Source organism: Trachemys scripta, chromosome 9 (genome assembly GCF_013100865.1).
Source record: "Trachemys scripta elegans isolate TJP31775 chromosome 9, CAS_Tse_1.0, whole genome shotgun sequence".
Taxonomy (NCBI): Eukaryota; Metazoa; Chordata; order Testudines; family Emydidae; genus Trachemys; species Trachemys scripta.
Window position 1 is genome coordinate 59,038,763 of NC_048306.1, and position 23,249 is coordinate 59,062,011.

At 45.3% G+C, this 23,249-nt stretch overlaps 1 protein-coding gene across 3 annotated transcripts in view; it reads right to left on the reverse strand.

Annotated features, from left to right (window-relative positions):
• Positions 1-23,249, reverse strand: part of KLHL6 (kelch like family member 6) — a 30,206-nt gene that overhangs the window by 4,145 nt on the left and 2,812 nt on the right. For 2 of the 3 annotated variants that reach the window (XM_034782030.1, XM_034782032.1), the window contains exons 2-5: positions 19,985-20,162; positions 13,227-13,676; positions 9,732-9,969; positions 3,057-3,259 (exon numbers count right to left, since the gene is read on the reverse strand). In XM_034782030.1, coding sequence (XP_034637921.1) covers positions 3,057-3,259; positions 9,732-9,969; positions 13,227-13,676; positions 19,985-20,162 — 1,069 coding nt within the window. The remainder of the gene's footprint in view (positions 1-3,056; positions 3,260-9,731; positions 9,970-13,226; positions 13,677-19,984; positions 20,163-23,249) is intronic. The other variant, XM_034782031.1, reaches the window with a different exon arrangement.

The window sequence follows — 23,249 nt, forward strand, 5'->3', positions numbered from 1 at the left end:
GGTGCCAAAGTCCATAACGTGCAGCTTCAGCATTTGGGATTGCATTGCAGTGGTGCGTGGACATGTTGCCCCATTGTGGTGGGGAGGGAGCAGAGGAGCATGGCTAAGCAGCTGGAGATGCACTAATCTGGCACATCCCTACTGTAGCGGCTGGGCCCACCCTCAGTCCAATTTATTTCCTGGGATGTATCAGCATCCAGCTCCCGTTGTAGATGCAATCTCTGAAAGGGGAATCCCTGAGACTAGGCAATAGTGGATACATCATCTGTCCTCTCCCTGGGAGATGTGGCCCATGTTGACTCGGAGAGGTGCAGTTTGTAAAAGGAGCCCTATAGGTGCATCTCCAGTTACATAATGTACCACGTGCAATGGCAGGAGAATTTCCTCTGCTCTCTTGAATAGAAATACTGTAGCTGTCTGCGTGGATTATTGTGCTCTTGTTTTAAACTGACATCACTAAATGTTTTCCTTTTAAACCTGTTAGAAAATGGGTGAACTCCACAGGTACCCTAGCTAGAGGGACTATTAAGTTGGTGCAGAATGTGTAAGGTAGTTGTTTTCAGAGGTTGAAACTGTTACATCCTCCATCGTCCTCCTCAGTGCACTGTCATACTAGCCCCATGTGCTAGGAATGGAAAGTGGGTGGCTGGAGAAGAGCTTAGCTGCATAGGGAAGCAGCAGGGGAACATACTTCTGGAGAGCAGAGCTCCTCTGGAGCCATGTCAGACTGTGATGATGATGCAATGCAGGCATGGGCGGCACATGAACCGCCATCTGGGGAAGGCTAGCCCCAGCCCCACCCCTTCTGCCCCCAGCCCTGCCAGAGTCCAGAACTCCCCACCACGTCTGCCAGCCCCTGCCCCAGGCTAGCACCCTCCCAGCCCCGGAGCGCCAGAAGAGCGGGTGGCGTGGCCCTGGCCCTCCCGGCTGCACAGCCCCAGCCCGAGCCGAGGCCACCGCATAGGGAGAGCCGCAGAGGAGGGTCTGGGCGCAAGTGTGGGTGGGGCCATGCCTGGCTGTTTGGGGAGGCACAGCCTCCTCCAGCCTATGATACGCACTGCCCATGGATGCAGGCTACTGTGGTGCAAGGTAACTGCTTTGATTTCATCAAGCTTGAATTTATCATGCTGAGTTCAGTTTAGCCTGTGGGCTTCAAGCTATTAGCCCAGCCTTACCCTCAGCTCTCTTTGACCTACAGTGGAGCATCAGCAGGTTTCAGGAAGCCAGCTACCACATGAAATAACCTGATTGCCTGTGTTTTCGTTGTGCAAAAGAGCCAGATTACACAACTGGCCAGTTCCCAATTTGTGTGGGAAGTGGTTGGGTGTGATTTACTGGGCCTGTCAATTCATCTCCTCAAATATAGTAATGGTATGAACAGCAAAACCTGAGCATGCACAGCTTTCCTTAAATAGAAAACATTTTTCTTTCATCCCTCAAGGAGTAGCACGAAAGAAGAAAAGTAGAACAAGTGACCATTTCTGAGCATAAATGGACTTGACACTTACAGCAGTTTCTTTTTTCAAGGAAGTTTAACATCTGTTCTGGCCCTTTGAGATATAGACCTAAAATACAACCCCACCCTACAAACTATCCACAATCAGGTGCAACCACTACTTTCAGGGCAGTGTACATTTACATAAGTGAAGTGGTCACTCTATCTAAGGGGACCTCTTGAAAGCTCTCATCCCACAGCTCCTCTACTTCAGTGTGGGCTTGGTCAGAGCCTCTTGTGCTGCACAACATGTTCTGTGTTGAAAGGCCCAGCACAGATTTGCTTTTCCTTTTGTCTTCTGAGTGCTTTGGCTTTACTCTGGGTTATGTCCACCCTTGTCTTTATCATCCTGGAAATTTTAGTCCTATCCCATTATCCATCTTTGCTTTCCTAAGTAGCCACAGATCTGACTCCCTTTCTAGTCAGCTGAACCTGCTGGCCCTCCTTGTCTCTTTGGATTCTTACCACCATCTCAGTGTTTAACTAAACCTCCATGCTGTCTGTCCTGTGTGGGTGCAAAAATGGGGGGCAGGGAGTAGAGGAGCACCCAAGGAGCCTTCCGCCACCTTTGCATCTCTCTGCAAGGGTCAGGCACAAGCCTATAGATGAGCAAAGGCTCTGACCCTGACTCAAAAGAGGGCTCGGTGCCCACTCAGCAGATGTGGGCTGCTGTAGGGGATGCACATCCGGCATCTGTTGAAAGGGTGGCAGAGCTGCGACTACAATGTGTGCTCCTTAGGGAGCCCAAAAGGAATTCTAAATGAGTCGGCCAAAATTCCTCCGGGTGGCTCCCTCTACAATGCAATGTGCTCCTTTCCCCTCTCCAGTACAAGCCATGGCTTTAACACAATCAGGTCCTTTACATTTGTAAAGTACTTTGAGATTCTCAGATGAAAGCATAATAAAAATGCAAAGCAGTAGTAATTTTCCACGTAGTCAAATACTGAGGTCCTCTCAAACTTACACTGCACAGTGCAGCTGTAATGCACCTTCCTGCTATTGGTTTCCTGGGTCTGCATTTCACCACTGCCAGCAACTTCTCCTTGTTCCGATGTCTCCTTAGTTGACCCATATAATGTTTATCCTCTGAGATTATTTCTAATCCCCAACCCTGTTTTACACTTGTGTTGAAATGCATGAGATGCTGGTCTGCATATACCCTTCTAGAGTTAACCGATTTAGTAGTTTCCTTTACACCTGCTTGGTGTCTTCCACAGACTTAGAGCTAATTCTGCCACCTTGATGCCTGCTGAGTATATTCTGTGAGTAATCCCATTGACTTCAAGGAAATGGTTGTAGAATAAGAAACTGTTCAGCAGGAGTCAGGATGGCAGAACTGATTCTTACTTTGATCCTCCTTCCCTTGAAGTCCGCATTTTCAACTTGAATCCACAACTAATAGATTGTGTGTGTGTGTGTGTGTGTGTGTGTGTGTGTGTGTGTGTGTGTACTAGAATTTAGCTCATTTATTTTGAGGTACAATAAATACCTAACAAAATTCCCTGATTTCAATTTGTTTCATTGGTGTTGCATGAAACAGAAGAGTTTGGCTGTATTTTACCTCTGACCAGCAGTTATGGAAAGGATCGTATGTTTCTACGCTGTTGATTCTCTGTATGCCATCAAAACCTCCAACCACGTATACTTTGCCACCTAGCACAGCCATTTTGTGCCTCCATCGCCCGATGTTTAAATATTCAATTTGGATCCATTTGTTGATGGAGGAATTGTATTTCCAGACATCATGTTGTGTTTCTTTCCCACCTGCAAGGTACACAATACATGTAAGTGACATAATTGGCAGGACCTGAATTTGCTCAGAACCTCTAGTATGTTCTATTTGTCATACAAGAAACAAAAACCGTTCGTTCATGGCATTTGCTCTGGAATCACATCTCCAGCAGAATAGTACTTGCTTTAGAGGAAGACAACTTGCATGCTTAAAGCTCATCTAGTTAAATTTGCATTGCTATACTTTGGAGAGGGCAGAGAAATTCCTGGGGGTTATTTTACAAGCCATCTCTTTCCCAGATATAAATCACTATTCATGCTTCAGCTGTCCTACCACTTTTTTTTTTTTTTTTTTTTTTTGCATTTGTAACTTTAATATACAATCAGTGGCCTATTGCTTGTAATGATGTTCAGAAGAATCTCAGGAATGAGACCTGTTGCTGATTGTAGAATGTTAGACATAGAGTTTAAAACCAGAAGGGACCACCAGATTACTTAGTCTGACCTCCTGTATATTGCAGGCCACCAAGACCCCCCAGCACCCACACACTAAATGCAACTCAAATGAGACCCACAAGAGACTAGACTATTATGTGCCACAGGCATAGAATAGGAACCAATGTGCACCAGTGCTGAGGTCCCCTCAGTGGCAAGAAATTTATTAAGTGAGCCATAGCCAGATAATCCTGGCAAGTGGCCCACACCAACACGTTGCAGAGGAAGGCAAAAAACCCATAACATCACTGCCAATCTGATCTGGAGGAAAATCCCTTCCCCACCCTAAATATGACAATCCGTTAGACCCTGAGCATGTGAGCAAGAACCAGCCAGCCAAGCACCTGAGAGAGAGAATGGTCGGTACCAGCTCAGAAATCTGGCCCTCACCGTCCTATGTCCCATCTCCAGCCATGGTCATCATTGATGCTTCAGAGGAAAGAGATTGGGAGGAAAAAAAGCATAATAAATGGGAAGAGGGGGAGCCCTTCCTGACCACTTTCAAGGGGCAAGCTGAAACCCTGAAGCATGAGCTTTAGGAACATAAGACATAAACCAGAAGCAAGCCCCCGCCCCACCATCTCAAGCAACTCTGTCATACAATTGCATTCATAACTGTCTCCAGCTCTCTTAAAACTAATTAAGCTGTTTACCCCTACAACTCCCACTTGGAGGCTGCTCCAGAACCTCAACCCTCTAACGGTTAGAAAACTTCCTCTAATTTTTACCCTGAATTTGTTGATGTCAAGTTTATATCCATTTGCTCTTCTGCCAGCACTTTCCTTTGGCTTAAATAACTCTTCACTTTCCCTGCTATTTACCCCCTTATAGAGAACAATCATATCCCCTCGTTTTTGTTGAGAATTGGTGAATAAACAAACATGATATCAATTAAAAAATTAAGGCTCTGTATCACATAGTCCTCAGCCACTTGAGAATCCCCCTGGGCTGGGAAGGTCCTGCTGGGGAAAGGTAAACCAGCTTTGCACTGATGGAGCTGTTATTACATAGGGACGATCTAGCCAGCTGGTCCACTGACTTCCAAAGAACAAACACGGCGCCTGATCCTGTACTCCTGTCCCATGAAACTCTCCCACTGAAGTCTGCCCGGGAGTTTTTTCAGAGGGAAAAATTCAGCATTGGGTCCATTGTTTCTTGAATGTGAAAGGGGACTGGCTGTGATCTCACTTCTCTTAATCTGACTCTGGGGCCGGCTATGCTGCAAAAAAAATAAATAACCTGCAGCAGCGAGCCTCAGAGCTCAGGCCAAGTAACTCGGACTTGCACTTCAGGACTACAAATAGGAGTGTAGACATACCCGGGCTCTGAAACCTGGCAAGAGGGGAGGGTCTCAGAGCCCAGGCTTCAGCAGTATTAGGCGTAGATTGATTTCGGTGAAATTCCTCCTTATTTACACCAGGAGATCAGAATCAGGCCCAATAGTTTAATCCCCAGAATAGGTTTGCAAATGAGTCTCACTCATTCAAAAACTTTGCAGTGTTTTTGCCAGTACGTTAGTTTCTGTGTCATTTTTATTCATAACCGGAATATGAACGGAACTAGTTGAGTGTGAAACCCACTGCACAGTCTGAGAGGCTTCACTGCATAACCTACAGTCCAGCTACGCAATCACTTCACCAGTTACTACATTGCAAGGAGGATTCATATTCCATTACCAAACTGGCTGCACTCATTTGTATGCTGTACCACAGCCAGATCACTGCAAACTGATGGAGCTCATCGCTGGGCCAAATAACAGATTGAATAGGAGATAATTAGCATGCTAGAAAGATTCGTTGGTAATGCCTTTGTGTCTATGAATTTTTCATATATATGTGTTGTTTTATTTGCACTCAAACAGGTGAAGTGTCTGAATGCAGAATGCCAGTATTCTTATTTGCAGTAATGATTAGAGACAGCAGGTGTTCCAACCACATATTGTCGCAACCTTCCCATTTACATTACAGTTTGTTCTCTCCTGCATTAGAAAATAGCCCTGACAGGAATCTGAACTAAACCATGCTTTTGAATTCTGTCTACATCATGGGGGAGGGCGAGATTTTTGAGAGAACTAGAGGTATTTAAATGCCTTTTCCTAAGCTTTATGGGAAGTTGTGCATTGATATTCTCTCTTCATTAAAAGCAGTAACTGCAGTAAATGAGGAAACTGAGACCTCCAACAGTACCCTGAGGGAAACCAGCAGGTAGAGGGATGAGGATGCAGAGATACTGAAGGAGTGGATAGCAAGGTAGAAAAGAACCAAGTCATAGAGCCCAAGAGAAGGAAGAAAATAGAGAAGTAGAAAGTGATAAACAGTGTCAGAGACAGCAGGCTAATCAGGAAGAATAAGCATAGGTAAGTGCCCCCCTTTGATTTAGCTAAGAGAAAACAATTAATAACCTTGGCCAGTGCAGCTTTGTTGGAGTGGAAAGGGTGAAAAGCAGATTGGAGGGGACCAAGGAGGTGAAGAGGTCAAGGAAGTGAGTAGATGAAGGGGAAGAGGGATGCTAGTTTGAGTGTCAGTCTGATCAAAGTAAGCAGTTCTTACATAGCAGGGCATGTATAGGCATGTCTAGAGGCAGAGCAGCTAAAGGGGATAGAAAGAATGGGAGAAGAAGCCACAGATGACAGGAGGCAGAAGGCCTGGGGCCAGGGGTGGCTCCAGGCACCAGCACAGCAAGCGCGTGCCTGGGGCGGCAAGCCGCGGGGGGCGGCCTGCCGGTCGCTGTGAGAGTGGCAGTCTGGCAGCCTTCGGCGGCATGCCTGCGGGAGGTCCGCTGGTCCCACGGCTTCGGCAGCAGGTATGCCGAAGGCGCGGGACTGGCAGATCACCCACAGACACGCCGCCGAATCCGCGGGACCAGCAGACCTCCTGCAGGCATGCCGCCGAAGGCCGCCTGACTGCTGTGCTTGGGGCGGCAAAAAACATAGATCTGCCCCTGCCTGGGGCTAAGGAGACAGACTGTGAGATTAAAAGCAGGCAGTAATGAGCTCTCAGAGTGCGACAGGTGCAAAGGATTGGGGGGACGTGTTTGTTAAACATTCCCAGTTGGAATGTTGGCTTTGATGCCCCCGCTAAGGACTACTGAACAAAGGGAGAAGATCTGAAGAAAGAGCAGAATGTAATGATAGGATGAAAAGAGAACTTCCTTTCCTTAAACTAATGGGGAGTGAAGGAGAATAAATCCTGGCCCCAGAACAAGGAGATTAATAAAGACTAAGTTGGAGCGAGCTTGTTAAAATCCATGTAGTCCTAAACACAGACTGCAATGGGAGATATTTTAGACCAGCTTCATCTTCTAGGCAGAATGTTCCCATTTGACTCCCCCACCTTCCCCCTCCCCCTGTTCTACTTCACTCATTTTTGAAGTAAAGGTTGTGTTTGGGAAAGGTGCCTGATTGAGAACTCTGCAGAATGATGTCTCCTACCCAAGGCCGGTGCTTCCCCTAGGCGGTTGCCTAGGGTGGCAAGATTTGGGGGGTGGCATTTTGCCACCCTTGGCGGAAATTCGGTGGCGGGGGGTCCTTCCGCCTCGGGAATTCGTCGGCAGGTTCTTTACTTGCTCCGAGACCCGCCGCCGAAGTGCCCCGAAGACGCGGAGCAGAAGGACCCCCGCCGCCGAATGCTCAGAGGAGGAGCGCTGCCGCCTAGGGCGGCAAAAACCCTGGTGCCGCTCCTGCTCCTACCCACAGCACCAGGACATTGGCTGTGCAAGCTTCCCTGCACAGCCCCACCCTTCATCCCACATTGGGGAAACCTGTAGCCTCCATTCACTCTGTAACCTCTGCGCTTGGACTGGCAACTAGGACATGGCAGTTGTGAGGGTGGCTTTGAACCAGTGGGCACCTTTCCCCTAGGAAACAGAATGAGATCACCAAATTCATTTCCAATAGGTCATCAAAACAGCTGTCAGCTGGTAATGAGTCACTACCAATCTGACCTGCCTTTGAACTTGTGAGTTTGAAATAAAAGGTTCTGTATTCCATTGCCAATCCCCTAAGCAAGCCAGAGTCTTCCTTGTCTTCATATGGGTTTGTATGGAGACGGTATGTCTAGAAGTTACATTTCTCTTCTGAATCCATTCAAACTGTGATCCACAATCACACATTCACACTGCTGCCTTGTACAAGGACTCTCGGGCCTCACGGTGGTAATAGCGATTAACTTTGCTTTCAGTAAATGGTTGTTTTTTAGAGTCCCACCTTCTTCACTATTGAAGTGCTCCTGAAAATAGGATTTTCAATCCCAAGTAACACAATTACTATTACTGTTTGCAAATTATCGACTGTTGCTTATTTGTGCAGAACTCCTATTGGGGTCTTCCAGAAAAGCTTTGTGGTAGCTACTGTTGATTGTGTGCTGCATATGCAGCTGTAAGAGGCCTTTCTGTAACTATCATCACTGGGCATGCACATCAAAGATGAACTCAAACTGGAATGGGTACAGAGAAGGGCCACTAGGATGATCAGAGGAATGGAAAACCTGTCGTATGAAAGGAGACTAGAGGAGCTCGGGTTGTTTAGTCTGACAAAACGAAGGCTGAGGGGCGATATGATTGCTCTCTTTAAATATATCAGAGGGATAAATACAAGGGAGGGAGAGGAATTATTCCAGCTCAGTACTAATGTGGACACAAGAACGAATGGATATAAACTGGCTGTGGGGAAGTTTAGGCTTGAAATAAGACGAAGGTTTCTGACCGTCAGAGGGGTGAAATATTGGAACAGCCTTCCAAGGGAAACGGTGGGGGCGAAGGACCTGTCTGGTTTTAAGATTAAGCTAGATAAGTTTATGGAGGGAATGGTTTAATGGAAAAACATGATTTTAGCCAAAGGAATACCGTGCCATGGCAGGTAAATAGTATAATGGCTAACGAGGGTCAGGCTGGAGACTCTTGCCTACGTGCTCGGTGTTTTACTGATCGCCATATTTGGGGTCGGGAAGGAATTTTCCTCCAGGGTAGATTGGCTGAGGCCCTGAAGGTTTTTCGCCTTCCTCCGCAGCATGGGGCAGGGATCACTAGCAGGAGGGTTCTCTGCCAATTGAAGTCACTAAGCCACAGGATTTGGGGACTTCAACAGCAGAGTCAGGGGAAATGGTTGGGACGGCTTTGTGGCCTGCAACATGCAGGGGGTCAGACCAGATGATCATAATGGTCCCTTCTGACCTTAAAGTCTATGAGTCTATGAAAATATAGTTGTGCATTTGTTTGAAAACTGAACCCATGTTAATATTCTAAGAGGCTCAGCACTGCTACTACTCAACTTGGTGCTTCTCAGGAGCCTGTCCCTCAACTAGGGTGACCAGATTTCCCGATTTTTAGGTGTTTGTCTGGATATTTCGCTCCACCGGCAGTTTTTTTTTTTTGCTCCGCCGGCGGCCCTCCACCTAATCCCCCGCCCCAGCCCCCACCCCCGGTGTCCCGATATTTTCTTCCTCTCATCTGGTCGCCCTATCCTCAACCATAGCAAAGGCAATGGCTGAAATGCTCTAACACTAGCTGTTTATGTCAATTTACAAAGCATAGTATATGTTCTACATCAGTGGTTCTCAACCAGGGGCACATGTACCCCTGGGGGTCGCAGAGGTCTTCCAGGGGCTACATCAATTCATCTAGATATTTGCCTAATTTTACAACAGGCTACATAAAAAGCACTAGTGAAGTCAGTACAAACTAAAATTTCATACACACAATGACTTGTTTATACTGCTCTATATACTATACACTGAAATGTAAGTACAATGTTTATATACCAATATGGTAAAAATGAGAAAGTCAGCAATTTTTCAGTAACAGCGTGGCTGTGAGACTTTTGTATTTGTATATCTGATTTTGTAAGCAAGTAGTTTTTAAGTGAAGCGAAATTTGGGGTACCCAAGACAAATCAGCCTCCTGAAAGGGGCACTGTCGTCTGGATAGGTTGAGAGCTGCTGGTCTTCATAAAAGCTGTACCTATTTCCCCTGCCTTGTTTATGAGACTCCTGTGTTCTCTTCTCTTGCTCCTTACCTGATATGTAGACTTCATTTTTTAGCGTAATACATGCAAACTCCACCCATTTTTTATTCTCGCTCTCCGTTTCCTGTTCTGTGATTGGTAATTTTGCCACCTCCAAACGGCTCCGCCTCAAAGGATCCAGGCAAGTTACTTCTGCAACAAATTTTTCATCTTTTGTGCAACCACCTATGATCATAAACACCTCAGACTGGAACTCATGCATCCGGGGCTTGGTTCTTTCTGAAATAATCTAGACACAAGAAATATAGACTGAATACGCAGGATGTGTCACGTGTGGTTAAAAACAGCATTATACCCTATGGTGTGAGTAGCTCACTAATTTACCTCCCATTGGTTCAGTTATTTGGCCAAGTTTTGCCTATAGTACATTGAAAAGAGTCTCCTCTCACACGGTATTAACCAGCCCCAGGAGCACAGCTGTCTATCCGTAGGTGCTGACTCCGAGGGTGCTCTGGAACTGGAGCACCCGTGGAAAAAAATAGTGGGTGCTCAGCACCCACCAGCCACAGCTGTTCAGCAACCCGCCTATCAGCTGTTCAGGGACCGGCAGGATTTGCAGGGAGAGGGCAGGAAGAGACGGAGTGAGGGTGGGGCCTCAGGGGAGGGGACAGAGTGGGGGCAGGAAGTGGTGGAGAGAAGGTGGGGTCTGGGGAGTGGGAGCAGGGCATCAGGGCAGAGCAGGGGTGGAGCACCCACCTGAAAAAATGAGTCAGTGTCTGTCTTAGGTTGTTATATGGCCCCATCAGTGTGGTATTTGAGCACCTCCCAGTCTTTAATGTATCTATTCTCTCAACACTTCTGTGAGGTAGGGGTGTACTATTATCCTTAATTTACAGGTGGAGAACTGAGGCACAGAAAGACCAAATGACTTGCCCATGGTCACACAGGAAGTATGCTCCCAAGTCTAGGCTAGAGCTCTGACCACTCAGCCACTCTGCTTCTCTACAAACAGTGCACAAATCTAAAATGCTGCCTGTGTTGCAGTCGCAGAGTGAGACTGGTTCTAGTAAACTGTTTCTGTGTCAACGATAAAAGTGTCAAAGCGCTGTGCTGTTCCTAGGAGAATATTTACAAGGGGATTTAGGCACGATTCTAAGTTCAGAGGTGTTACCGATAAACTGCATCTCACTGAATTGCAGGTGGCATGACATCCTTTGCTCCTTGTAGATACGCCATTAGTCATATTGGAATGAATGCAGTGGAAATTTCAAGGAAAGCTTTTTATAGCATTCAGGAATTTATCATTTATTTGAAATTTCTGCCCTGTCAAACAGTATTAGATGTTTTTCTTGGACTTTTAAAACTAATTTATGGTGTGTTTCTATAAACTGGCATAAACGATCTAAATTAAAAAGCAGGGTCATGCAGATGTAAAATTCCTTTCTGTATTTGCTCAGTATAACTTACTAAACTGTCAGCAAGTCTCAGAGCTCTGCAGATGCCTCATAATCCCTATTTTAACCCCTCTGCCAGCCTCACAGTCCTTTGTCTCAGCCATCAGCATTGGACAGGACTTTCAAGAGCACACACATTTTGCCCCTTCAGCATCCAGGGAAATACCTGTTGCATGATGAGTGGCACTCTCTTTGCACAACTGCACTGGCCCAACTGCACTGCCATCGACTGCTGGCTCAGACAGCCAGACACTGGGACTGAAGACTGAACCCAGATCTCTAGCAAGACAGTACAAGGCACTGCCACTGGGTCACCTGCTGGCTGGCCTGAATTGCTAAGCACATTTGGAGTCGGGGCCTGCCTGTGTTTTGCGATGCCCTATGCAGGCTCCTAGCCAGGGAGCCTATCTAGCCCCTTCCCCTCCAAAGACCAGGGTTCCACCACTATCTATGCACCCATGACAGACCTCAGACAGCCTGCTGCTCTCTCCTGGCACTCCTCAGGCTGTGGGGAAGCACAAGCACATGGTCTCTCATTCTCAGCTGTGAAATTTTGACATCTGATGACCCTCTTTTGTGGGCCAAGAAATAGGACTGAAGCGTAACTTTCCATGTGGGGGAGGGATCAATTAGGGAATTCCATTTCCACCTTTGCCTGTTACACCTGGACTGAGATGGGCTGGAACAGGGTATGGGACTGTGGATTGCAGGTTAGGCACACGTGTATGTCACGGGGTCCTGTGCTAATGAATAGACTATACAGACTTCTGTTTAGGATTCTGTCCCTGAGATCAAACCTGTGTTTTTCACAGCAGGTTTTTCCTTTCCTAAAAGGTTCCCTGGTAACTAATAAAGGTAGACACTGCACCTTCTCACACCCACACTGAAATTCTTGAATGCCTCTGTCTAGCTGGCCCTATGCATGGAACCAGGATCATTTCAGAGCAAATTTGAATAGCAGCCCTGCATTTGAGCCTTTTTTGTATTATAAAGACAGCTAGCACTGCTTGAGCAGATGTGCTACACACTCTGATAAGCATAACGGTATACAGCACACACACGTACAGCAGCAGGTTTTTAAAAAGTTACCAGAATCATTACTTGATTCATATAGCCCCCATCCCAAGTATACAGGCAGAGTACAGCACGCTATGAATGGGAATCACGTCACCCAACACTAAGCAAAGCCATCTTTGAGGTGGAGCACATGAGTCAGCCTACATCCATAACATCACACAACCGTTATTTAGGAGGGGACGTGAAGAATAACATACTCAAGAGGTTCCATCTGGGTAGAGGATATGAGCGAAGGCCTGGGAAGATGGTCATACACATCTCAAGAACACAGGGGATGCTTTAACAAACCTAGCTCATACGTATCTCCAGTCAGGCTATACCTTCTCTCTTATATTTTAATAGCTCCTACATTCTAAGGCCAGAGGGGACCATTATTATCATCCAGTATGACCTGCTGCATAACCCAGACCAGATAATTTCACCCAGGAATTCCTGCATCAAACCCATAACAATTTTATTGACAATTGAACCTTTAGGCTCAACAGTACAACTACAAAATGAGTATATTTTAGTAGGGGAAGTAGACATAGATAACTGTTTATGCAGGTATGGTACTGCTTACCCTAAGTGATCCATTGGAATGCTTAGCAGTATTTGATGTTATAGATGATGATTTTAAATAAGAAAGTAATGTCCAAAGTAAGACCTTTGATTTGCCTTTTTACTAGGGAACACATCAAGGAATATTGATTAACCTTAGTTTGATATTAGACAGAATAGCGTGTGAGGGGTTCTCTCTCCTTTCAGAGATTCATGAACATTTTCTTAAATGCTTTTATGTTAAAATAAGCTGTCTGGAAACCTCTCGGATTCCACAGTTAAATCTCCAGGGTAACTGATCGTGATTATCTTATTTTTCAGAAGTACTAATTTGTGAACCTATTTTGTAAATATCTTTTTCCACCTCCAAAATCCATACTGAGTTCTGTGATTGTCAATCTGAAATATTCCTTAATTAGAACTGGTTCAGCTTCCTGCATCCCCTGTTTACTAAGTATTTTCATTTGTTACTTACCTCATTGCCTGACAGATGGTACATTCTTGCTTCTTGAAGCAGAGGGAAGACATCAGGACACTGTCTAATGAGTTGATCGGCTTCAACTGTCTCTACAAAATACCAAGGGTCCAGAAGGGGTAGTCGGACGTTCTCAAGAACGTAGGATAGGAGAGGAAACCGTTCAGACTCTTTGTATCTGACCCAGTTCATAACAGTCTCAAAAACCTGTGCCTCTTCGGTGACATAGAGGTCATCGCTCTTTAGCGTGTTGTAGAGAACGTCAACTGGGATCTCCAGAAATTCCTCACAGTGCAGCACTTGAGCAAAGTTCTGGATAATGTAGCTCTGGACTTGCTGCTTCAGCTTCTCCAGAGAATGAGTATCGGCCAGCCTCAGAATCCCAACACAGTTTTCCGGATGGAGGGCTTCAGTGAGGAAACTGGCACAAGCATCCACCATCCGCAGAAACTACAGACACAAGGAGCATGTAAGATAATGTGCAGTTATTATATATTTGTGTTGTGGTAGCATGGGGGAGCCCCAGTTAAGGGCCAGGCCCCACTTGTGATAGACATTGGACAAACACAAAACAAAGAGAGATTCTTGCCCTCAAAAGCTTACGACCTGAGTATAAAACACCTAAATAATATACAATTACAGACAGACTGATGAGCACAAGGAAAGAATGAGACAATACAGTATGACAAGCAGTGATCTCAGGCAACGCACCAGCAGCCTAACCAATGTCCAGTATTTTGTAGGCATCATAACAAAAGAGACTTTTAAGGAGGATAATCAAAGGTAGCATATATGGCCCTTAGTACCATAGAATTTGAGCACCTAATAGTCATGAGTGAGTTTATTCCCACAATACTTTTGTGATGTAGGAAAGTATTTATCCATATTGTGGATGGGGAACTGAGGCACAGAGTAGATTAAGTGACTTGCCCAAGGTCACACAGGGTGTCTGTGGCTCACCCAGGAATTAAACCTGAGTCTCATGAGTGCCAGTCCAGGGCCCTATCCATTAGACCATCCTTCCTGCCCTTATCATTGTTTATTTACTTAGTGAGTATGCTTGGTGAGCAGCTAATGATTTAAATCAGGTGCAGACAATACAGCTTGGACCTATGAGATACAAAAATTGGTATTTTAGGGACTAGTGTTCTGAAGTGCTGAGTGCGGACAACTCCAGTTAAAGCTGGTGGGAACTGCTGGTGCTCACCACCTCTGAAAATCCAGGCCCAAGTGAGTTTGGAGGGAGATTTGAATGGACAGAAGGTGGCCAATTGGCTCACAGGGAGAGGGAGAGAATTCCAGCCATTGGTAGTGGCATAGGAGAAGGATATAAATAGGGCCTCTAAGTCATGGGAGGGAGGGAGGGAGATGGAACTGTGAGTGTAACACATCCCGTGCTGATCCAGTTCTGTCACTTTTGTGGTGGTTTGGTGATGAGGCCATCAAATTAAACATCCCTTGGGACTACAGCCAGGATCTGGGTGGAGGAAGCCATACAGTCTTTGAACTTTATTTGACAGTGTTTCACGAGGCATTAAAAAAATGTCTGCAGTGGGACAGATTCTGATCTCAGTTATACCCACGGAGTACATAAAAACATAAGAATGGCCATACTGGGTCAGACCAAAGGTCCATCTAGCCAGTATCCTGTCTTCTGACAGTGGCAAATGACAGGTGCCCCAGAGAAATGAACAGAAAAGGTAATCATCAAGTGATCTATGTCCTGTCGCCCATTCCCAGCTTCTGGCAAAAAGAGGCTAGAGACACCATCGCTGCCCATCCTGGCTAATAGCCATTGATGGACCAATCCTCCATGAATGTCTCTAGTTCTTTTTTGAACCCTGTTATAGTCTTGGCCTTTACAACATCCTCTGGCAAAGAGTTCCATAGGTTGACTGTGCGTTGTGCGAAGAAATACTTCCTTTTATTTGTTTTAAACCTGCTGCCTATTAATTTCATTTGGTGACCCCTAGTTCTTTTGTTATGAGAAAGAGTAAATAACACTTCCTTATTTACCACCATCTGACCCATTATTCAGAAACTGCTGTTTGTTTTACAGCAGTGCTTTCATATGGGCTTCCTCTCCTACCTGGCTTCAGCTCTGTTTTAACCATGCAAGAATCCTTGTAATTTAAAGGGACACTGTCAAATTGAAGAGTTTTAAATTGATTAATTACAAATAAATCCCAGTTTCCAAGAGAGCGCCCTTTAAATAATATGCCCTGATTTATTTATTTTTAATTTTAAAAAATGTGTCAGGGTTTCTCTGCTTCCTTGCTGATGTTCTGAAGGGTCTTTTCAGGGAGGGAAAAATAGATGGGGCCAAAGAGCAACACTAGCAGATGTTCCTCAGGTCCCCACCTTCCCCAGCGCACTTGTGCCTGCCTGATCAACAGCAGCACCACCATCACTGAGGGCATGTCTATACCTAAAACGCTACAGCGGCACAGCTGCAGCACTTCAGTGTAGACACCACAGTGACGGGAGGGGTTCTCCCATTGCTGTAGTGAACCCATCTCCCTGAGAGGTGGTAACTAGGTTGACAGAAGAATTCTTCGGTCAACCTAGCACTGTCTACACCAGGGGTTAGGCTGCATCTCTCAGGGGTGTGGATTTTTCAGTGTACGTTTTCAGTGTAGACCAGCTCTGAGGTCTTTCTAGGATCTTCACAGTCTTAGGGCAAGTCTTCACTACGGGGGGGGGGGTCGATTTAAGATATGCAAATTCAGCTACACGACGTATCGCAGCCGACTTACCCCGCTGTAGGGACGGCAGCAAAATCGACCTCTGCGGCTTCCCGTCAACGGCGCTTACTCCCACCTCCGCTGGTGGAGTAAGAGTGTCGATTCGGGGATCAATTGTCGCGTCCCAATGGGACGTGATAAATCGATTCCTGAGAGGTCGATTTCTACCTAGCCTTAGGGAGTGGAAACATTTGTCTTGCGCTGCCCCACCCCCAGACTCCTGTTGCTCCCTTTGCAGGAGGCTTGGGAAAGAAGAGCGTGTCTCCTCAGCCCCCCACATCCCAAAAATTTTAATTGCGTCCTGGCCCCATCCAGGAATAAAGAGGGCTCCCTGCTCCACCCTGTCTCCATTGCTCTCCAGCCACAAGCAGAGGTCTGGGAAGTAAAGAAGGGGGTTCTCCCAGTCACCACCTTCCCTGGCTCCTGTTGCTTCTCGCAGGGGTCCCAAGAAAAGGAGTCACCTTCCTGATCCTAAGCTCAGAAATGGTAGCAGCTCTGCTGCTTTGTTACTGGTAAAAACCTCCACTTGGACTGTGTTTACACTGGACTTCTGTGAGAAATTCCCCACCATTACTGCCACCAATTCCTCTCCACCAGTTGGAGAGTTAGTGCAGTCGAGTCTCCCAGGGCTGCAGGCATTTCTTGCCCATTGGCTCAATGACATGGGGGTGGAAAGGCAGGTGGCCACCAACACCCTGCCTACGTTAGTGCTCCCTCCATTGCTGCCCTTGCAGGGAAACTTTTATTCAACAATCCTAGTCACGGGGAGGTCTTGCTAGGTCCATGGAAGAGCAAGCTTGTGAGCTCCCCCAGCACTGTGTAAGGGAGCTCCGTTCTCAGCCCAGAGTAAGCATGATGTCATCTTGCTGGTGGATGAGACAGGAAGCAAGACTAAACATCAGCAAAACAGTGACCTTGACTGACAAAATGGGCTGTCAAATGCACAGGGTAGATGTCCTGAGGAAAACACTAACCTCTAAGTGTTGTCATTGCAACAGATTTAAAAAACATCAGACAGAAATACAATTTTCTAGTTGACATTGTCCCTTTAAATCAAAAGGATGATTCTGGAAATAAAGCATCAGAACTGCTATGATGGATGCATGTTAACTTTTGCTAATTACCATTACATTAGGGCCCCAATCCTGTTAATCCCCATATCCACTGACTACAATGTGAGCAAGATTAGTCTCCGAGTGATTAGCTCAACAAATGGACAACCCTTTCTGAGCACAAGTGATTGCAAGTAACTCCTCGTGCTTTGCTTTTTCTTGCCTCACTGATTTAAAAGGGGAGTAGCACCCTGGTATTTAACATCATTCTGGTAAAGAATGAAGTGCAGAAAAGACAAATAAAAGGAGATATTATGAATAATTAAAAGTAGTGTCATTTTTTTTTCTATTTAATGGCAATGACTGGCCATTTTAACTTTATTGTTCTCCATTGTAGGGAGCGTTGTATAACTGTAATTGAAGGAGAAAGAGAAGTGAAACACAGTAAACCCACAATTAAATGCAATCGTATTTAGATTTGTTTAAGTAATCAGGGTAGAATTTTCTGGGCAGACCTGTATCCTGTTGATATATGTAGACTGTTTACTAAAGTTGAAAAATGACAGGCATTGGTCACAGATATCTGGTTCCTGTTTTGCATGTATATGTGGTAAAGAGATTAGAGAAACGCAACTGACTAATGAAAAGGGCTGCATTAAAAATCAAAATACTGTGGTTGTTGCTACAGCTTTTGTTCTAAAAATGTCAGCAGTCTGCCATGATGCCACTCTAGAGCTCTGTAGCTTCAATGTTACCTTGTCTGTCCCAGTGTTATTGAATTTCTTCATTGGGCTATCACTGTCTATTAATACTAATACTTTCCACTTATAGTAGTGCTTTCCTCCAAAGATCTCAAAGCACTTTGCAAATACTGATTAACCCTCACAGCCTCCTCTCCTTTCTGCCTCCCATAAGGGAGATAAATAAGTATTATCCCCATTTTATAGATGGGAGAAAACGAGGTACAAAGAGGATGAGTGACTTGCCCAAGATTACTCATCAAGTCACCCATACAGCTGGGAAAGAACCTAGAACTCCTGACTCCCCAGCCTGTGGGCTAACCACTGAACTATGCTCAGTCTATTTATACATAGCCTATTAAGTGTAGCATACATATGCACACAAGTGCACAGAAGTGATGTCAATAGGATGGTCTATATTTTGGTCCTAAAAGGCTTATGAGTGGGTGGAGAGCACTGTTAAGTATACTGTGTGGTTGCATCCATTGACAGAAGGTTGCAGAAGTGTGTGGTGCATATGCGGAAAGCAAATCACACACAAGGAATGAAGAAAACTATAAATCTTCAACAGGTCAAAATTATTTGAACCAGGATTGCCCCCTCCCCATTGCTCCAAACCCTGCCATCTGGATTTTGCACCTTCACTTAAGTCTTAATTTAAAAAAAATCCCACCTTCTTGGGGACACTGTAGTTCCCCAAGGCTGAGTGGACACCCAGGGTAGTGAGGATGAGGACCACCCTCAGCCACCTCTGCCCTCGGTGATAAGGTTGTTTTCTTTGCTTCTGCACAGCAGCAGCTTCTCTAGCAGCTCTCTGACTGCCTCTTAGCTGTTCTGTTGGGAGCAGAAAGGACACCTGCTCTCAGTCCTTCTAACAGAGAGGCGTGATGCATGCTGGGTACAGTGAGGGGTGGGGAGAGGCTGTCAGGGGCCCTAAGATCAATGCTGAATGAGATTGGGTGACAAGGAGCTTTCTATCACAGCACAGAGGGGCAGCCGAGGCTTGGACAGCAATACGCAGATAAAACCACCAGCTGCTCATAGTCCTATACGTTGCGGTAAGATAAGGGGTAGGGCCGGAGACAGACTTGGAGGGTGAAGAGGTTGTTGGGGGGGCTTGGACAACACCAAAAGAGAGACAAAAAAGTGTAATATTTTGTTAACCCTCATAAAGAACTGGAGTATTCTCCAGTAACGGTCCAGAACCCATCAGTGTGCAGTAGTGCTGCAGCAGGTTTGCAGGATATAGTAGAATTTCTTATAAAGGCCAGTGCCAGGACTGATACTGTCAGTTAAACATTCTAATTCGGAACTGAGGGTACTACAGTGTTATCAATTCTCAGGATTTTACCACGAGTCTCAGGATATTTCATGTTTTACTTAAAGCCCCAGCGGATGTAGTCAGGTGACTACATCCAAACCTTGATTTTCAACTTTCATTAAAAAAGAAAGTGTCTTGCCCTCGAGGTTTCAGAGTAAAGCCTGAAAACTGCCCCTGACCGATCAAGAAAAGAAGAAGAATAAAAATAGGCCAGCATTTTTTTTTAAATGTTCTGATTTTGTAATGCTAGGGGTTTGCAATACTGGAATGCTGCAAACATTCATGGGCCATTCCACTCAGGCCAAGGGGTTGGAGAGAAGAGAGAGAGGGACGAGAAGTAAAAATTGCCTTTTATTAAAATTAAATTACTTTTTGCTGTGTGGAGGTACTTTCCTAACAAGCACACCTCTCCAAAGTACTGTAAATATCAGCTCCTATTATTCTAAAGGCAATTGGTTAATCTCAGTGCACAGAGCTTTATATTTGTGAGATTCATAGATTTTAAGGACAGAAGGGACCATTATGATCATCTAGACTGACCTGCTGAATAATGCAGCCCATTTATAGATCCATCTGCATTATGATTAGAATGTAGTCCCACTAAGGGTATAATACCATGAGCTTTCAGGTAGCACATGTTTGAAGCTCTTTGAGGCAGGGTCTGTCTTTTTTTTCTGTATTCATACAGCGCCCAGCACAATGGGGTCCTGGTCCATAGCTGGGGCTCCTAGATGCGACCATGATACAAATAAATATGAAGCCAAAGATCTCTAATGGGTGTGACAAATTAAAGAAGCATGTAGCGCTTTGATCATGTGTGCTGAATTGTATCCTCCTGGCAGCAATGACTGAAACAATGTGTTTCCATTAGTCCATGTGCTGAAGGTGCTTTTTCACTAACCTGAAAAAGGCTGGCGGCTTCTAAGACTTTCTGTACGTTTTGCTTTGTGATCAGCACCTGGCTTGTGTAAGTGTAGTCCAACAGCATCTGCATGGTTTTTGCATCAACTCCTTGAATTATGATTTTTTCTTCATACTTCTCTTTTAAATCATTGCAGAACATGGCCCTGAAACAAGAGCTGTTCATTGGTTACCCAAGAAGGACTACGCATTCTGAAAAAATATAGCTACCAGGTTTGAACCTACCAGTATCAATATGTTCTATCAATGCAGGATCCTTCTGGTTGCTTTGTATTTACACAATTAATATTGTAGCAAAACTACAAAGAAAATTCTTTGTCAATTACTTTCATACCATTGTAGTGCTAGATTTTAAAATATATATTTGCATGGCTATTATACAATGAAGCCCAGTTCAGAGAATATCTGATGATAAAAGTATAGAGCTGCTAAAGGGTCACACTGTCTGTTCTGTAAAATGTAAAACATACAGTCTGCAGAAATAGACTGAAGCTTTTTTAAATAGACACTTGATTCAGGAGTAAATTTCTTAAAATAATGGCCTGCCAATGCATAAGAAGGTGAAATGAAATTGACAGAATAGATCTGTTAAATCATAATGGTAATAATGATGATAATACTTTATCTACGTTTACCAAAACACTTCACAAACATCAAGGGCTAAATTGTGCTTGGTCCAGGAGGAGAGGACACAAGGAACTTCATCATCTTCCATCCCTGGGAGAGGGACAGGCATCGAGTTAAAGGGCTGGGGGTTGGAGGTGGGCCTATGGAACTAAGGAGACAGGTTTGTCATTGGGCCAGTGAACTGGCCTCTGCACTAGAGGTGAGGACTCAGTGGGCAGCGGGTGTCAGGTGGGAGCCCCATTGATAGCTGCTGTAATCAGCCACTCTCCAGCACTAAACCCCAGTCTCATTCACAACCTCTGCCTCACTCTAACTTCTCATCATATAGTTCCAAGCACATATACTGTTACCCCTCAGGAGGCAAATCCCAATCATGGAGTTTGTTGTGGAGTTGAGAAGTCTGTGTGTTTGGATATAAGGGTATGAGGATGGTAATGACTCTGAATTGTGGTTGGCTTGGCTGTTGTTATTGCCTTAAATGGCAATTTCCTTAGGTCACTAATGTTGTGTTTCAAGGGAAAGACACTTGCACAATCTTAATCCTAACAGAGTATTTTGTGAGGGGCTATAAACCACAGAATTACCTAAGAGCCATCTAGATGCACTTTGCTTCCTCATTGCTGTTTGATGATCATGCACATTTATCTTCCTTTAATCTTTTAATCCATCTTTTATTTTTGAGCCTCTCTTCCAGCAGTTTTCTTCTGTAACGTGAATTTACTACTGGTGAATGGTTTCTCACTCCAATGTAATTCTGGTTTATGGACTTTAAATACTTGCTGATTATCCTGATCTTGGTCACTGAGTTCAGATATCACTTAGAGGCCATGTGCCAGATTCCAAAGAAGTTGCAATCACAACAGTAAGATTAGAAGTACCTGAGCCTGCTTTTGACTAGAGCCAGAGGAAAACATGTGTGAGTCTCAAATGTAATTCTATCTGCTGTTAACCCTGAATGCCAAATCTTTCTAGATTAGTGAGGACTACATATGATGCAATGTTAGGAGGACAGTGTGTCATGAGAAGTGAATAATTGTCTTGAGGGCCGAAGTCTTCACGGCCTGAAAAGGTGTGTGTTTCTGGGGGCATAATGAACATCGATTAGCTATCGCTCTGTAAAACCCTAGTGGACACAAGGTGCTGTAGTTTTTACCTCAAAATACCTAGGTGAGGTAAGCCACAGGCAGGGCCTATGCTATTGACCTCTTCTAGCTACACTGCAGTAAAAGTGACCTGCACCTTGTCTCCACTGGGATTTTACAGCAAGGTAGCCAACCCACGTTAGTTATCCTGCTGTGTATGGTAGGGAAGACACAGACTTTGAGCAAAAGGCTTGGGCAGATATGATATTTTAAGGAATGGCCACATTCTCATTTTCACTGCACTGACATCACAGCTATTTAGCATTTTTCTGTTCACTGATTTCTACTATGGTCCAATCTTTCTCCCATTAAAGTCAATGGCAAAACAGCAATTAAAGTCAACAGGAGCAGGAATTAGGCCCTCATTACATCTGTATTTTTCACTCTGTCTTGCTATAGTGGGGTGTTGTACTCTGATGAGACTAAATCTGGGGTGTTGCAAGCAGGCAGGCATTTGGGAACAAAAGCACCCGGCACACACTACAGAGAGAGGAGTTCTGTACAAAAAGGTAAAGAATTAAGGGGCACATACTGCAAGTGTGGGTGGTGGAAATGCTTCTCATGTGAGTGAGAAACTGTCTGTTGTCCTAGGATGCAGCTGTTCTGTGCCCTCACTCCTGTATCTCATAGATCTGTGACTGCGGTCTTGTGGTAAGTGGGCACTGGCAGTCAGGGGAGGCACAGCTCTGATCTCACGTACATCATCATCATGAAACTGGAGTAACTCAGTGGAGTTACAGTGGCTTTCCACTCCCATAGGTGAGTTCAGGACCTTGCTTTTGGATTCTTGCTCCAGCTGTGACACTGACTCACTGATCTTGGACAAGTTGCTGAACCTTTCTGTACCTGTCCTCTAATCTTTTAAAATGGAGGTGGTAATACTTCCCTCATCTGCCTCATGAGGGAGGTGGGCAGGAGACTTGTTCACTGTGTGTGATGTGTGCTGACACTCTGAGCTGAAAGGCACTGGGCAACACCGCATCACTGTTCCCTGAAAGTTATGGGGGGAGTGGGGGGGAAGTGATGTAACAAAAAGGAGTGCTGGCCTTTCCTACAGCACCCCTACTGTGGCCAGTCTCTCCCCACTTGACTGACAGATGGAGAGATATATCCCCAGTCAACTCTGCCTCACCCACACTTGCAGGGTCCATTGTACCCCCAGGGCAGTAACTTCCACTGGGCCTGGGTAGGCATGAGGAGAAGAAGTTCAGGATCAGTAGATAGTTTGAGCTTCCTGTCTGCTTTGGAGGTTCCAACTGCAGAGCTCCTGCTCCTCACCCCCTTCCATGTCATTGTCTTCAGGCTCTTTGGGATGGGTCAGGCTGGTGCAGAACTCCCCTTTGCGGGATTGAAGGGCTAACATATACCTCCGGATTTTCCTCATAATTACGTGGGGGGATGGTTGTAGGTATTTATATATCTGTGTGCATGTATAGATACTGCAGATCTACACATGCAGGAGAAGCAGTGCTTTCA